Here is a 17509-nt window from a genome sequence, read left to right as displayed (position 1 = left end):
TCCAGGTTCCATAGAGATTTGGGGCTGCTGCTCCCTGGGGAGCAGGTTGAGCAAGGGTGAACTGCCCTGCCTGCCTGCCTTTGCAGGGCCAAACGGGAGCAGGGGTGATGTTCACTTGGCAAATATAATTCCAAATGGAGAAAAAGGTCAATACAGCATTTTTGCCTTTGTTTCCACATAGGGCAGAGGTCTGGGCAGGCAGTGCTGGCCTCTCCTGGATGTGTGTCAAGCCCAGGGCTGGATGGGCTGGAGATGGAGACCCTCACTGCATGAGGGCAACATGCAGAGCTTGGGCAGTGCTCTGGCTTCTCTTCTCGAGCAGAAAGGAAGCATCCCAGAGAAAAACCATGCCCCAGTGTGTCCAAAAATAGCACCAGGGCTGCTCCAAGGTCCAGCAGGGCTGGCACGTGGTGGGCTGCTGAGAGCTGCCATTGCGTGGGGCTGGATGGGGAGCCTGTATCCCATCCGGATGGCTGGCAGCCCCTGGATTGCTGGGCTGCTCCCTGGGCCCGGCAGTGACTCAGACTTGCTATAAACACGTCTCCCAACGGATAATGAATCCCGGTCGTCGCCGCCTTTCGGGAACACTCTGGATTCTCTTTGCAGTGCTCCCCCTGTCCCGTTCCCCCTCCCTCCTGGCAGCCCTGCTCCCATGTGGGATCATTTCCTGACGCTGAGTGGAGCCAGGGCTCTGAGGCCCGTTTTCCAAGCCACGGATTGCTTCATGGGCTGAGTTTCCCCATTAACCATTCTGGGGGCACCGAGGCTTTTGTGCGACTGGGGCACCCCCAGCACCCTGCCCCTCGCCCTGTGGATGCCCCACTGCCCAAACCACGGCTCCCCAGCCTCATCCCGCTCACCACGGAGGGCACGTCAAGCAACAAAAGCTTTATTGCAATGACACAGATAAGCCACAAAATACATTGCAAAGCGGCAGGGGCGTGAGGGGCGATGAGGAAGCGCAGAGAGGGGCGGTGGGAAGCGCTGGCTCGTAGTGGGTACCGCCGCACGCTGGCTGCAAGCTGCTGTCCTCCTGAGAGCTGCTTCCCCAGCCCCCTGAGCCCGCTGCTGCCCCGTGCCCCGGCTGAGGAGCGGGGTCTGGGCAGCCACGGGCAGGGGGGTTCGGGCAGTTGGCCCCAAGGGCGCCATGAAGGAGCGGGAGAAGCTTGCGGGAAGCCGGCAGCATCTTCGGAGGGGGCTCAAGCATCAGCCACTGGCACCACGTCGGCTGCGGCGTTCTGGTCAGGCGGTGAAGGTGTTCCTCCCATGGGGGTCAGGGTCTGCAGAGCTGGGGGGCAAGCAAGGGAGATGGTCAGGGCCTAGCCAAGGCTCCAGCACCAGTGCCTCCTGGCCTCTTGGGCTATGCGAACGTGAGGCTGCCACAACACCCCGAGCAATCTCCAGTGCGATACTGAAATCACCCACACCCCAAAAGCCAAGCTGGAGGAGCCATGCCCACATGGAGCTCTGCTACACCACAACAAATCTCCCTTTTTTTCCATGGGAGCTCACACCAAAACACATCTAGCGTGAGCTGGGCTGCCAGGTGAGCCCGGGCGGTTGCCCGGTGTGCTGTGTTTGCCTCATGGGCTCTCACTGAGGGCTGAGAGCAGCTTTTTGGCAGCTCCAGAGAAGCCATCTGAGCACACTGAGGCTGTTTCTGGGCTGAGGATCTGCCCTTTCTCTGCCCTACAAACCCATGGTTGCGGGGATGGTGACTGCGGAGAGCTGGTTCTGCTGGACCCCATCAGCAAGATTTGGGGGTGATGGGCAAGGGCACTGCTGTGCTGGGGGTGATGGGCAGCTGAGAGAGGAGCACTGGGGAAGGACACACATCCCCGCACAACCGCTGCCCGGTGCTGCACTGTACCACCCTGTGCCTCTGAAAATCACTGCGTTTCAGCCCGAAATATGTAGAGTGGAGATCTACTTGTGGCAAGAATAAATTTTAGTCTGCAACTGAAAATTTGTTTTAAGCACAGAGATGGCGGTTTCTCTGGTGTGTTGGGTTTGCTTTTTCACTGGCTTTTTACTGACAGTGCCTCTGCAGCGCTCCTGTAAGAGATTCGGGAGCACGGCTGCGTGCTTGGTAGCACACAGCATCATCCCTTGGGAAAACCACAGCAGCAGCTGCAGCAGCAGCCTCAGGTTACATCACTGCAATGTCCTCCCACCAAAAAAACCCCCACACCACTAATTGACTGCTTTTGGGTGAGCACATCATGGCCTGCTGCCCTTTGCACTTGGGAAATCCTGTTGGATATCTGTGGTGGTTTGATCCCAAGCTGTGCACGCAGTCCTGAGTTCCGGAGTGATGCTGCCCCATCCCTCTGTGCTCTGTGTGCCTGGCCATGCTGGCTGCTGGCCCATCACCACCGTGCTCGCATTCCACAGAGCATCTCACACCCTGGCCGTGCCCACGCTCCCACGAGGCATCCTGTGCCACGCAGTCCCATCAGACACAACCAAACCCAGAGACACTCCAGAGCCAAGCGCTGCTCATCCCCTGTTTGATCCAGACACAAACGCTCTCAGAGAGGGACAAATAGTGACACTGCCTGCAGGGAACCAGGACACAGCGTTCCATGTGTGCTTCAAATATTCCAGTCCTCATGCACATCCCGGCCTATCCTTTCGGGATCAAAGCAGTTCCTTCTGGGAACAGCACGTGTGTTTTCAATCAGCCAGAGGCTGCGGTTCAGCGTGGGGCTCAGACCCGAAACCTCCTCCCGCTGCTCCATCCTCGTCCCCATCTCCTGGCTGGTTTTGTTCCCCATGTGCAGGGCGGACTTGATCATCATTTCTGGGAAGAGACATCACTGCGGTTAAACACGAATGTGGGAATCCAGAGCCAGCCTGGCTTTGCACTTGGCTGGATTCGGTCTGTGGGATGCTTTCGGAGCGATCTGGAGTCTCATCTTCCTCTTTGCAGGACAAGGGTGCTGGGGCAGAGTGGGAGGAGGGCCGCACATCTGGAGGGGAGAGAGTTGCACATCTGGTACATTCAGTACTTCCTAAAAGTCACTGCCACGTTCCCCTTTGGCCGGTGGCCTGGGGCTCGCTGCACTGCACAGCGGATCAGGATCAGGATCCGCAGCTGCATTCTTTTTGAAGGGAGAGCAAAAATATCCCTCTCAGCAGAGCCCCGGCTCCCTGTAACATCCAGCATGGGAGCGGGGGCATTGCACGGAGGCCGTGACCTTTCTGCAGTCATTCCGCCAGCTGCAGAGGCTCCTGCTGCCAGCCAAGGCACAGAGCAGCCAGCTTGGGAATGCCTCCCTGGGGACCACAGGGATGGAGACCCCTGGGACCTCTCCAGCAAAACCTTGTCCTTTTGTCAGCCCGATTGGGCTTGGGCCAGCATAAGGGGGTGGCTTGTGCCACCCGTGGCCGAGGAGATGCTCGCCACACATCCTTGCCCGTGTGGGCTGGGCTGGCTCCACGCAGGTCCCAGCACTGACGGGACCCTTCCTGCAGAGGGACGCGGTGCTGGATGTCACCCGCTCGCTGGATGTCACCGCCCGCCACCAGTGTCAGAGACACGCACACAAAAGCCCAGTCCCTTTCCAGCAGCGCGGGATGTCCTCTGCACGCAGCTGGAGCAGCGGCTGGAACATCCCAGGGCTGCCCGCGTCCCGGCTGGAGCAGGATCCATGAAAAGCTGGGCAATGGGGACATCTAGTGACCAGCCGGAGGCGCCCAGGGCTGGCGAGCGGGTACCCCCCGGGCTGGGGGCTGCAGGGCTGGGGAGATGCCGTCCCTCCCTGTGGCCAAGGAGAAGAGGGGATTAAGCATTCATCCCTGCCACACCACGCCGAGATCCCCCAGAAACTCTACCTCGGCCGGCACCGGAGGCAGGAAATTACCCTTGCTAATGGAGGATAAGCTGGGAATTAGCATAATTAAAAGTGACTAGCGTGGATACATAACAAACCCCGGAACAACAGCTCAAAGAGAGTATGAAATCTAAAGAGCCTCCCCGGTGAAAGTCACTTTCCCTTAGGGGAAATGGTCTATTTTTTTCAGTCTTATTTTGTACTAGATTTGCAAATAGAGTCTAGGGGAAAAAAATACAGAACAATACTCCAAACAATTTTGGGAGCACGACAAGGATATGCAGGGGGAGTGGGGACCTTCAGCTGAGGCCAAGGGGCTGAGCACAGACCTCAACTGGCTCCTCTCTGATGGAGACCCCCCACACTCCAGGGGCAGGGGGAGGCATTGGACCAATACTTTCCAGTCAAAGTCAAAATTTCCCCCTAAATAACTCATTCCAGAAATGTTGAATCATTCTGACTGGATAACATGCATTGTTTTGGGAGAGAAAAGCAATGTATTAAAGCTATTCTGTTGATTAACTGGGACGTTCACCTAGTATTGAATATTCACCCCAATATTAGACATTTTTCCCAGTGGCGTGGCTGTGGATGCATCATCAGAGTATTTTAAGTTCACCCAAAATGGAAACCCAAGACAAACCTATCACAAATCAAAGCAAAACACTGAAGCTCCTTCCAAAGAAAACAGCAAATCTCCTTTTGAGTCATCCCAAAGAAATCAAAGCTGAGTTTGAAACATTCCTTGCGATTTTGTTGTTATCCTTGTTGTCATCAACATGCTCCCAGGGGATGCTGCAATGGTTTCAACACCTCTGTCTCCAAACCTCGCTCAAGCCCAGATGATGGATAAGCTGATTCCCAAATAACACTGCAGTTTCATCCTTTTTTTCTTTTTTTTTAAATTTGCAAAATAACCTTGGCAATGTGACCCCAAAGAAAAGTTGCAAAGTCAAAGGGAATGCCAGAAGGAGGGATGCTTTGGGTTGTCCTGTGCAGGATCAGGAGCTGGACTCGATGATCCTGGTGGATCCCTTCCAGCTGAGGATATTCTGTGATTCTGTGACTGTGCAGAGCTCCTGTGAGGTGACCCAGGTGACTGCTACTGCTTGGACAGTCCCTTGTCCCCCTGTGGCCACATCCAGCATTCCCTGGAGCACTGCTGTGAGCACGGACCCTTGTGGCAGCACAAGCCTTGACACGACGTCTCGGACACCCGCCTGATGCCAGAGCAACGCTCATATCCAGCCTCTTCTCCCTCACCACCGATTCCTGGGGTGCCTTTTCCACAGCCTGGCTGGGTGACGGATGCCTGGGAGCGGGCTGGGATAGGGATGGTAGCCAGAGGGGGGGTGTTACCCGTGGGCTTGCTGGCATAGGGATGGGTGCAGAGGTATTGCTGCAGTCTGCTCCCCCTCTCCAGCAGCCTCTGAGCTTGGCTGCATCTGGCAGACCCAATCTGGCATTTGCTATTTTGGGCAGCGCTGTCTCAGTGGAGGTGGGGAACGGCACAGGGAGCACATGCAGAGAGCAGAGGAATTCAGGGCAGCCGTGATCTGCAGGCACCGTGCAAAGCCATTTCTGTGTCCAGGACGCCGTCACGCCCCCCGGCCTTCTCCAGGTGTCCGAACCCCACAGCCTTGTCGGCCTGGGATGGATTTCTCAGTCTTGGTCAATGTGATGCTGCTGCTGCTGTGCCTCCAGCACCTCATGAAGAAGGTCTCCTTGTGCTCCAGCTTGTCCGACAGCCCCGTGGAGGAGCTGAGAAGGGCAGGATGGGCTGGCTCCCTCCAGGCACCATCCCTCTCTGAGGGGGCAGCACCCCCCGCTGCCATGGAGGGTGCTGGCAGTGGGATGTGGAGCTTTTGCTGTGGCTCAGCCCCCAGGCCAGCGGGGTGGTTATTTTTGCTGGGTCTCACACATGGATATTTCATTCTTCCAACAGGAAAAACTCTTGGTCTAAAGCAGACTGAGGAACAGGAGAAGATGAGGGGTGCCCCTTGCCCACAGCTGACTCACCACCCTGGCAGGTGGTTCCACGCTTTGCTGGCCAGCTGGTGACTTGGAGGGGGCACCGTTTGGTGCCCGCCTCCCTCCATCCTCAGCATCAGCACAGATACATGGGGAGGTGCCAGCAGAGGCTACTGGCCGCACCTGAGCCCCTCAGCACTCCCCACAGCACCTGTGCTCCTCTGGATGGGGAATCAGGGGATGCTCTGGAGCCTGTGGGGCTGCTGGGCCACCCAAAAGGCACAGCTGAACCCAAAGTGCCAGGGAGAGCAGGGCAAGGGGTTGGAGACAGGCAGCAAAGCACCTTATGGAGGATCTGGGAGCACCTTTAACCACAGAGGCTTGGAATGCTCCAGAGAGCTGAGCATGCACGGGTTTTGGGACACCTGGGCAGAGCAAACCCTGACACTCAGCAGCACCACCTTCACCTTTTCAGGCTCCTGGGCTGTGCTCCCATCCCAGCTGGAGCCCATAACCCCCTGCCCATCATCCTTGGCTCCATGGATGCAGTGGCATCACCTGGGATCCCTGACACAGCCAGCCCCTGTGAGTGCTGAGCCAGCAGGGCTGGTGACACAAGGAGAAGTGGCCCAGCATCCTGGCAGGAGAGGGTGGGAAGCTGCCAGCGGTGCCTGCCAGTACCGAGGGTGGAAGAGAGGGAAAGGCCATGAAGTCTTGGGGCTCACCTGGAAAAACAGTGTATTTCCCCTCTGGGACAGAGCAAAAATGTACTGTGTGGCTGCTTCAGCTGTCTGGGGACATGGTGTATCATGGTCCCCTCATTTGCCATCTGGGACAAGGGACAGTCAGGAATTAACAGACGGAAAACGTACGTTTCCCTGTTGGAGAGGTAGGAGAGAGAAGAAAAGCCTGGAAGGAAAAGGCAGGGCTGAGCAGAGAGGGTCTTGGGGAAGGGTGTGGGGCACAGACATGGCAGATCCGTCCAGACAAGGGGGCAGTGAGAGATGGTGCTTGTCACACCGTAACTTATAAATTAATCTAAGGGAAAACCAAAGGATTATGCAAGCCAAATACTCTCTCTTCGGAAAAAAAAAAAACAACCAAAAAAACAACCAAACAGAAAGCATGGAATCACTCAGGAAGTGCATCGCTCGTGGGGACCTTCTCTAAAAAAAAAGAAATTAAAAAAAAATTATGATGATGGTGATGAAAAATAATAATAGTAATGGTAGTAGTAAAAATAAAAATACAAATAAAAATAAAAAAGAAATAGTAATGAAGAACTCTTGCATACAACCCCCACCTTCCCTCCAAGCAGTTAAAAAGGTGTGGAAGGATGCAGAGGGAAGGATGGGTCTGGAATTGTCAGGGCGACCCAGGAGAAGAACAGTCGGAGCCCATCGGTACCAGAGCTGCACAGACATTTATTGAACACAAACAACGACAAACACAGCCGGCTCACAGAGCTTCCTGAGCTATCGTCCATGGGGGATTGCCAAAAGAGTGCTTTCAAAGGCCCCTGGGGGTGTGAATCCCATACAGCTGAGTTCTTCCCACTTCCAGGTGCTCGTTAGTTAAAAAAAACTGTGTATGTGTGTATGTGTGTGTGTGTGTGAGATTCCCTTAGTTTAGCAGGAAAAAGGGCTTGTCTGGACCATGCCATGTTCCAAGAGAGAAGCCTGCGCTTGGTTTCCGCTTCCCAAATAACACGGGGTGAAAACTACGCCCTTACCCCAAGGGCAGGGGCGTGAGGTGGCAAAGGTGAGCCAGGACAAGCAAGAGGGAGCACCAGAGGAAGGAGGGTGAGAGAAATTAAGTCATCTGAAGCAAGCACAGCTCTGGGTGGCATCACACATGTCCATGGGCTACAGAAAGTACCGCCAATGTCAACTCAAACGTGTAGGTAGCTACGCTAGACTGACACTAGAGACCCCGTCAGCTCCTGGAGTCTTGCCAGTGAGAGAAAAAACCAACACCCCCCTCCCCCCTCCCTCGTCCCCAAAAAGCAGATGAAGAATTTACACCGTAACGCTGAAAACAAGGACCATAACCAAAGAGTTTGGGAGCAGCCTCGGGAGCACAGAGTAAAGAGCTCATAAAGAATCGTTCCGGTGTGTGCATATGCGCGCGTGTGTTTTTATATATATATATATTCGTTAGTAAAGAAAAGAGTATCTGTGGAGGCAAAGGGAAGACGGTAAATGTACAGGCAGTACAGGCTGGGTGGAGTGCCGGTGGCTGGAGAGGGTCGGGTGGTGCGGAGTGGAGGATGGTGGGTGGAAATTAGAGTGCGCCCATTCCAGTGACCTCAGACGTCAGCCTAGAATAGACAGGGGCAGAGAGAGGGGTGGGGGGGAGACAAAAAACAAGCGCTTAATCACCGGAGCAGAAAAGAAAACGAAGACCCTGCGGGGCAGCGCTCCTCTTGCCCACGCCCCGCATAGTCGGGTGGGCAGAGCATCACTGGGCGGCCTGGGGGTCCCCCGTGGAGGGCACGGGGGGCTGCTGGAGCACAGAGCCAGCGCAGTGGCTGGCTGCCTTCCCCTCTCCTCGCTGCGGCCAGGTGCTGGGTGCCCTTTACTGTCACCGTGTCGAGGCAGGGGTGTCACCCACCAGAGGTGCTGGCAGGAGTCATCCCAGAGCACGGCTTCTCTTCCAGCAGCATCCCTCCCACGGGGGACAGGCAGCTGTGCCAGCTCCCCTGGCTGCTTCGTTTTGCTCTGGTTTCGAAACTGTGGGAGAGGCTGAGCCCCATCCTGCCGCCCCAGCAGGTCACCTCCGCACAGGGGCAGCTCAGCCAGCCCTTCCCAGCAATGAAGAGCCGCTTCTTTTTCTTTTCTTTCTCTCTCCTGTCTCAGGGAGGGGGGGGGGGGGGGAAATTGGCGAGGATCTGCGGGGAAGCGGCTCAGCCATGCCCGCGGGCGGGGGGCTGGCCCCGTCCCTCACCCGAGCAGGGGGAGAGGTGCCACGGGCATGGGCAGCGGGGGAGCGGGGCGGGATGGGATGGCGGGGGTCTACTGCGGGTCGGGGCTCAGGTGGGTTGGGTGCGGGGAGGAGAAAGCACATACAGACCTCACCGGTGCTTGCCAGCCCACACCCCAGCAAGCGTCAGAGCCGCCGCCAGCAGCCCCCCGTCCTCGGGGCCCTGCCAGCGGCCTCCGTCCTGCGCGCGTCCGGGGCACCAGTCCTGCCCGGGCGGATGGGCCGGTTCGCGTGGCTCTGCCAGGCAGGTGCAAAGCTACCAGAAAGGTCCTGTATCCCCTTAAACTCGCTGTCCACGAGTCCACAGACACAGGCAAACAGGCACGGCTCGCTGCCTGCACGGAGCAGGGGGTCCCCAGCTCAGCGCTCCAGCCTCCCCTGCCCGCTGCCCTCGCAGGCTGCTGCCGGCCCCCGGCCCCCACGGCACGGGCTGCGTCTCCCCCCAGCCGGCGGCAGCGCTGGGAACCCTTGGCCCCTGCGAGGTCCTGCAGTGCCAAGCTTTTCATGATGATAAGGAAGCAGTCAGGCCGTTCCCATGTCTTGCGTTTATTGGACCGATTGTTTTCACTGAATGGAGGAAAGCCTTTGGGAGGCCTGGAAGCGCGTGGAAGAGGCAGTGAGCGATGCTGGGATCCCAGCAAGCAGGTCCCAAGTGATGCCTCCCTGCCACCGGCTCAGCTCCGTTCCTGTCCCCGTCCCCTGCCTCGTCCACAGGCAAAGACGGCGGCCACTCTGCCCACCCGCGAGCAAAATCCTTGAGCGAGGGTGGTGGGAGGGCAGGGCCCGGCGCGACCCGCGGCCTCTCCGCCAGCAGCGCGGCGGCTCCCGCTCCCCAGCCAAAGCACCAGCTGGGGGGACATGTCCTGCTGGCGACGTCTGGTCCCCGCTCAGAGGTCTCAGCAAGACACCGTCCATCCCAGCCGGCCCCCGGGAGCGCGGGCTGCTCCCAGCGCGCCGGCGGGACGCGATGGGCCGTGGCGGAGGTCGGCGGGGGGGTCTCACCTGGCGTTGATGAGGTACTGCGCAAGGCTGATGTTTGCAGGGGTTCCTGTGATGGTAATTTGGCGCTCCGATGACCCTTCCGTGGCGTTGGCGATTTTGATCTGCGCTCCCGACATCTGCCGAATTTCATTGATTTTGGTCCCTTGGCGTCCGATTATGCAGCCTATTAGCTAGGAAAGAAAGCACGGAGGGAACGTCTGAGAAGAGGCAGCTCTGGCAGTCACCGGCGGGACACGAGCACACCTGGGACAAGAGTGACCTTAATGCTCATGAAAATAGGAGAGGGACAGCCTGGGGTGAATCCCACCTGTGCGTGAGCACTGTCCTCCAAGGACACATCCAGAGACCTGCTCTGCTCTGCTCTGCTCCTTGGGGGGGAGAAGAATCTCCATTATCTGCACAGGGTGCCCAGCATCTCAGAGGGCTTCAAGGAGAGCTCGTTTCAGTAATAATAATTTTCATGATTTAATAAATGGTCAGTGCTTTGCAAGTACTCATCCCCTTGGCAGTCACAGCAAACCCAAAGGTGGTTTGGACACGTTACTAGAAGGAAACAAGCCCACTGCCTTCCCTGGGGACAGGCCAGCCCCAGGAGCCCCCTCATCAGCTGGTGCAGTGACCCCATCCCATATTTCTTCTATCCCACTGGGACACCCTCAGTGCCTCTGCTACCCCCTCTAGCTCTTTGGTGCAATCCAGAGGCCTGCCCGCGGGCACAGGAGAGCCCCATGCGGCTGTGGCACCCGCAGGAAAGGTGCACCCTACCCAAAAGCACGTCTTTCACACTCTTGTGAAAAAATCAGAGCCAGCTGCAGGCTTGAATTTCCTCAACTGTTCATCCCTTGAATTTCCTCGATAGTCCTCAGTGGCTTGAACTTCCTCAATGGTCTTTGCTCATTTGTGCATGTCCCTCAAAGCATCTCCAAAGCTTGGTAACACATACAGGGATATCCAGCTTGACCAACACAGGCATGAGGTGCTCTGCACGCCCTTCTTGGCCATCTGAGCTCTTTTCCAAGGGCATTTTACACATGGGATGTTCATCTTGGCAGCTGCTGGATTTCTGCCGTGGTATAAGTGGAGACGATTACTCCTCCAAATATTCCCTGATTCTTTAGTCAGACCATGGGGCTGTCACAGTGGTTTATCCCACATGGCCCTGAATATACACTGGAAGGGTATCCACTGTCTCAGGTTCTGTAGGGGGATGTTCAGCCCATCCTGGTCTTCACAGCACAGAAATAACTCCGAGATGCTTCAGCAAATGAAATTCTGCTGGGGAGACCTGAGGAACCAAACTGTTTAGGCAGATGCTCAGCTACACCCAAGCTGAACAGAGTTCAAGTTTCTCCTGACAGTCAGAGGAGCAGCAAGATGGGTATCATCAGATTTCCTTCAGCTGCAGCACACCTGCAAGCTACACCACTAAAACATGCCTGGTGACTCTAAAAGGAACCCAAACCTGTCCTCTGCTTCCCGAGAAGGTTGCAGTGGGTGTTTAAAAGCCTTTGAAACAACAGTGGGGAGAGCTAAGGAGGAGTTTTTCAAGATGCAGGTGATGACCTCTAACGCCTCCCAGGTCTGGTGAGAGCTGGGTCTCTGGCGAGTGAATGCTCTGAGTGCTCCTCAGTTCTCAGAGGTCTCCTGGCATCCTTTCCTCCCACGTGAGTCCTTTTGCAAGGGGTCTCTTTCTATTTCTGAAGATGCCTTCATTGCTACGGTCCTCCATGCTCAGCAGACGTGGCTGTTGGAACCTCAGGAGCTCCCTGCAGCCTCCTGGAGAGGGATCCTTGCTGGATGAACAGTTGGAGCAGATCTGGGATCAGTCCCCACTGGCTCCTCTGCAGATCCCTCCTGTAGTGATGTGGCCCAGGGCAAAGCATCTCCAAGGGTTTCAGCCAGCAGGTGCTCAGAGGCTCTTGCACGTCTCTCGGGTGGAGAGAGGTCTCGGCAGAGGTGCCTGGCAGCTGCAGTTGGGATCGCTGCCCTTCCCTGGCACTGCCGGCTGCTGGTGAACAGCAGGAAGAGGTAGCAAGAGCTGCCAGACCCCATCCAGAGACTCCTGATGAGGATGGGCTGAAGGTGCTTGTCAGTGATGGAGATGGGAACAGAGACTGGATGTCATCCCCCCGCTTGCCCTCATCATGATTTGAGCACAGAGTGGGTCTTAATCCATTAGAACCAGTCCAGAAGCAAGTGAGGCACGTGGATCCAGGTTCTGGCTGTGTCGTGCTCTCCATCCCACCTCTTCCCCGCTGAGCATCCCTGCCCAGCATGGCTCCAGCCTCCTCCCAGCAAATATCCCAGTCCAACACCCACTTTACCACAAGGCTTCCATCTACCAGACCTCAAAGCTGCCTACCAGCAGCACTAAGATGAGACGCACCCTCTTTCAGACGCTCGTGTGACACTTTGTGGCATCAGAAATGTTATTTACTTACCTCCTCTTCCCCACCACCCCCTGCCCAGCCACTGCCCTTGAGCTGGAACATCATCTCAGACCCGCCACGGCCTGATTAAGCAGTTAAGAGTTTAATCAGGGCCGGCATGGGAGCTCTCTCCCTTTCCCAGTGCTGTCAGCTGGGCATGTTTCATGAGCACTGCGTTCACTTGGAAAGGGAAATGGAGCATTAAGGATTGTACCTAGGGAAGCCACCGACGGGGTAAAGTCCAACGGGCGCTTTGTGCTGCAGGTTGATCCCCAGTGGGCTGCACATGGATGAGGAACACGGGGAAGGGGCATCTCTAAATATGTTTAACAGAGCCAAGTGGCTGCAGCTTATATATAGATATATGTATGTATATATATACATACATGTGTATACACACACGGGCATGCCAAGGAAGCACTTGGATTTACTTACATCATTGGGAATGGTGAGTTCATGAGTACTGGCCGGGGGACTGGCATCCAAACCTGGGCAGACGCAAGGGAACAAGGTTAGAGCTGGCACAGGTGACACGACGGAGCTCCGCTGCTTTCCCGCAACACTGCCAAGGCTGCGTCCTGCTCCGGGCTGGGAGGGGAAGGGGATCACACACTCCGGGACAAGGAGGAGGAAGACGGTCGCTACCTGACTCTGCTGGAGCTGGGTGTCACCTTCCCTGCATCCCACGGGTGCCTCGCTTCCCACCCTTCATCCTCCCACTGGGAATGGCTTCAGAAGAGGGTGCAAGGTTCCAGCATCGCCAAAGAGAGGTGGGTGAAACACCTTCCCACACAGCAGCAGAGAGCATGGGACACCCACCAGCCCCGCAGGAATGCTGTCCATGCACCCTCCAGCCCTCTCTGGATGCAGCAGCACTGAGCTGCTGGGGTGTGACAGCAGCTCGGTGCCCCAAAACCGGTGTCCCCACGGGATCCGGCGGCACAAGTCCTCTGCAAGTTAGAGCCCCACGGACTCTCATGCTGAATTTAAGCCAGACTGCTAAGACATGCAACCTAGCTGGACCCAGGACCAGCTGTCCCTCTTATTCCCAAGGGAAAGCAAGATGAACAGTATGGAGATTCAGATCCTGCTTCCCTCCAAAATTACACAGCGAGGAGCGAAGGCAGCGGTGTGCATCCTCCCAGCCTCTCCTGCATCAGGGAGAGCTCTCTCCTCCATGGTGGGAATGGCTGGAGCCAGCAGGATACCCTGTGTGTGCAGCTCCAGAGGTAAGAGGACACCATGCCGTAGTGCTCCTAGGTCAAAGCCTGCCTCTCCCACGGTTTTCCATATTAAATCACCTCAGTGCTGAAGCAGGGACGTCCTATGTCAAATCTGCAAGAAAGAAGCTGTCTGGTGGCTGACAGGAATTTGCAGTAACTGGAAAAAAAACCCCTTGTCCTTATGATATAAACCACTGATGAAGGCTTGTAAGAGCAGAAGAGACTGCCAGATCTGTGTCCATGGAACGAGGGTGGTTAAGGAGGTGCGGAATGAAGAAGCACAAGGAGACTGGAAGTGCAGGGCTCCTGCAAAACAAGGCAGCAGCAGTACCCAATTCCTCATGTATTTCCATGGAGGGCCTCAGCACAGAGAGAGAGGAGCTCCAGGTATCTCTGATGTGCTCATGCATGATCTTAGGATGTTAGGAAATGAGGGTGGGGAGGCCCTGGTCCAGAGAAGCTGTGGCTGCCCCATCCCTGGAAATGCTCAGGGCCAGGATAGATGGGATTTAGAGCAACCTGGGATAGTGGAAGGTGTCCCTGCCCATGGCACGGGGTGGAACAAGAAGGGCTTTAAGGGCCCTTCCAAGGGAAACCATTCCATGATTCTGTGACTCTGTGATTCCTGTGCTTGCCTGAATGCAGCTTCCCAGACACACCTCTCTGACACCTGCCTGCAGGAGGTCTCCTCACCAGATTTTTCACTTGGGAGCACAGAGAGGAGAGGAAATGCAGGGAATGAGGATGCAGATCCTCCAGTAGGCAGCCCTCTGCTGTCCTTCACCCCTGCCAGGCGTACTAATGCCAAAACCTGCACAAAACAGGTACTACACCACAGGCAATGCTCAATGTTGGCTTTACAGCACACATGCACCTGCCCTGTCCTGTACACTGAGCCTCCTCACAGTCTGGGGCAAGGTGGACTGCACCTATCACAGACACGTCCCTCTGGTGAGGGTGGTCCTGTCCCTTGGCCATGTGTTACAAGGCCCAGCTCAGCAGCAGCCTGGGTATGGCAGAAAATGTCTTCTGAAGGGAGCAGAGCACCAGTGAGGGCTCTGAGCAGTGCTGAGGCATCCAGGGATCTTAGGGAATACAAGCTAAGCTCCTCAGACTCACAGGCAGCACCCTCCATCCCACACTCAGATGACATGGCTGCTGCTGAAAGCCCTTGGGGCACCTGGTGCCATGGTACCGCATCATCCCTGCATCACACAGCCTTTGAGGAATGGCCACATCCTTCTCCATGACCCGGAGACTGTTTATTTCAGCACTCCGGATCCTCCCTCTCCGATATGCACAAGCAGTCCTTGAGGCTGTAACGAGGGTGTCAGGGAAGGATTAATGCCTTGGGTGACTGCAAAGGGCAAAGGGGACATGCAGAAAACATGGCTGCACAGGTCGGTGTCATGAAATCTCTATTTCCGTTGTCCTGTGGGGTCTATTGACTTGGGCTATGCTTGCTTTCATAGTTAGGTGATGTCCCCAAACCTTTGAGGCGTGCATGGGATGGCTGTGTGCCCCAGGTCTGGTTCATATTGCCCGTGAGCCTTCAGCTCTCGGGAGAACCCCTCTATGCAATGGTAGGAAACAAAAGACAAATCCGTTCTGCACGTACAGATGAACGTGGGACATCTGACAGCAAAATGTCTCCAAGGCTGCAGCCACGCTTTGGCTCCTCGGGGTCCTGTCCCACTAAAATTGCAACTCACCCTGAAGGGCTCGGAGATGGCTAGAGCTGCATGTCATGGCTGCTCCCACCGGCACTGTTCTGTTGTTTCTGAGTAAAGTTTATGCAAAATTAAATGCAGGAATAAGGGTGATGACTCTGGTATCTTCCCCGTTACGCAGACGGCATTGGGAGACACCTCACCACACCTGGGGGGCAGCACCAATCTCTGCTCTCTGTGCCCAGGGACAGCACCCGAGGGAACAGCAGGAAGCTGTGCCAGGGCAGGGTCAGGCTGGAGAGCAGGGAAAGGCTCTTCCCCCGAGGGTGCTGGGCACTGCCCAGGCTCCCCAGGGAATGGGCACGGCCCCAGGCTGATGGAGCCCAAGGAGCGTTTTGACAACGCGCTCAGGGATGCCCAGGGTGGGGTTGTTGGGGTGTCTGTGCAGGGCCAGGGGTTGGACTGGATGATCCTTGTGGGTCCCTTCCAGCTCAGGAGATTCTGTGGTTCTGTGGCAGTTAAACACAAACATCACAAACCCAGGCAATAAAGCCCAGGCACTTTTCCTTTGGCATGCTGCACCAAGGAGAACGGTGGTGCCCGATCTCTGCCTGCCCACCACGAAAACCTGCTGTCTTCTCCATGAATACCACAATTCCTCTCGGAGCACAAACCCAGGCACAGTCCTATTTACGGAATATATTTCCACCAAAGCCTGCTTACTTCCCTCTAGCTTTGTGTTTTACCTGATGACTGGCCCATCAGATTTTGAGCTTCTTCGGAGGAATGTAAGGGCAGCTTTTCTCCTGAAGAGCAAAGAAGAAACAGGTTTAATGCTTTTGCCTTCGAGGAGATAAGCAATGTCACTTCATCTAGGAAGCTCAAAATATGATGAACATACTGTCAGAAAAGTAACTTCCAAGCGGTACTTTAAGTATCTCCATCCCCTGTGCTCTTTCTGCTTCCCAGGTCACCGGGAACATGCCAGCCTTGAGGACAAGGCTCGGGCCACGCCGGGGCCGGCTGTCCTCCCGTCAGCGCGGCCCCCTCCGGCCACGACTCCTTCCCACTACTGCAGGGGTGCCGTCCTGCCTGCCCAGCACCGCTCCCCGAGGCAGCAGCCCCGGCCGGCCCCGAGCCGCTCCGGCCGGGAAAGCGCGGATGTCCCGCCGGAATCCGGAGCGGCGCAGGGCAGGGGATGCTGCCTCCTCCGTGGAGGGAGGGAGGGAGGGAGGGACTGTGCTCACGGCTTCTGCTGGGAAAGCCCAGGCTGAGAGCTCGCCCTTGAGCACCATGACCCCCAAAACATCTGCCAAGCCTCTCGTTCACCTCTCCCCATGGATACTGCGACTTTTTACTCGCCCTGCTCATTTCCATTAAACAGCAAGAGTTTAGAAAGAGAGAGAAACTCTACAGGTAAGAGAAGGATATCTTGAAAGGGCGTGTGGGTACGTACCAGGGAAAGCGGGGGTGGTCTGTCCAAGGGGAGTAAAGGGGGTTTGCTGCATAGCCAACTGGTGGAGCTTGGTCAACTGCTGAGGGGTAGGAGGGACATTAGAGCTAAGAAGGTTATTGTCATAGAGTACAACAAGTCACACCGAAAAGCAAGAACAAAATTGTAACGGAAGGGGGGGGAAAAAAAAGGAAAACAAACCGAAAAATAAATTATAAAAAAAAAACCAAAAACAAACCCAAAAAAAACCAAACCAGGAAGCCATGGTGAGACATGGCAAAAACATTAGCAGAAAGGACTTGGCCTGGGTATAGTGCAATAAAGCCCAAATCTTTGGCAGAAGTGCTTGGTCAGGGTCTGAAGTACGATACCAGCGAGAAGCCCATTCTTAGTGTCAGTTCAACTCCTCTGCCTCGGTGCAGGGCCAGCTGGTGGGTGTCACAACCAGCACCCAGAGACCCTCTTTGTGCCACCAGAGCCGCATTGTCACCGCTTGTCCCCCCAGCACACATTCTTGTGCTGTGCCTCCAACGGGAAGTGCCTCTGGGAGATGGCTAAACTGCGTTTCTAAATGCCAGCTCGTTAGGAATAGGGGGAATTATGGGCTTCAGCCATGACCAGTAGGTATTTCAGATCCTTGTATCCCTTGTTGTGCCAGGCAGGTTTTGCTGCCCGGTCAGGAAGTGGTTTTATAGAGAGGTGTTTGTTCGTTCGTTCGTTTGTTTGGAATACATTTTGTGCTCGGTTTTACTGCTCCAAATTAAAAAAAAAAACAAAACAAAACAAACAAACCAAAAAACCAAAAAGACAGGAAAAGAAAAGAAAACAAACTAAACTGGGCTGAAGTCTGGCAGTGAGCAGGAGGGAGGCTCTTTATCACCTCCCACTTTCACAGGTGCTCAGAGAGCTGCCAGCATAGCATCACCCCCCAAACTCAAACTGC

General features: G+C 55.8%; 1 protein-coding gene across 26 annotated transcripts in view; it reads right to left on the bottom strand.

The window, feature by feature from the left end:
* Positions 1 to 873: 873 nt before the first annotated feature.
* PCBP3 (poly(rC) binding protein 3) overlaps positions 874 to 17509 on the bottom strand; it is a 55037-nt gene continuing 38401 nt past the window's right edge. For 11 of the 26 annotated variants that reach the window (XM_039555392.1, XM_039555399.1, XM_039555406.1 and 8 more), the window contains 5 exons: positions 16570 to 16648; positions 15860 to 15919; positions 12656 to 12708; positions 9792 to 9961; positions 874 to 1288 (listed from right to left, as the gene is read on the bottom strand). In XM_039555392.1, coding sequence (XP_039411326.1) covers positions 1243 to 1288; positions 9792 to 9961; positions 12656 to 12708; positions 15860 to 15919; positions 16570 to 16648 — 408 coding nt within the window. In that variant the 3' untranslated portion in view covers positions 874 to 1242. Of the gene's footprint in view, positions 1289 to 7211; positions 8128 to 9791; positions 9962 to 12655; positions 12709 to 15859; positions 15920 to 16569; positions 16649 to 17509 lie in introns of those variants that run through there. The other 15 variants (XM_039555393.1, XM_039555400.1, XM_039555407.1 and 12 more) reach the window with 9 other exon arrangements.

The sequence above is a fragment of the Corvus cornix genome, chromosome 7 (genome assembly GCF_000738735.6).
Source record: "Corvus cornix cornix isolate S_Up_H32 chromosome 7, ASM73873v5, whole genome shotgun sequence".
Classification (NCBI taxonomy): Eukaryota; Metazoa; Chordata; class Aves; order Passeriformes; family Corvidae; genus Corvus; species Corvus cornix.
This window is presented reverse-complemented; position numbering and strand designations above follow the sequence as displayed.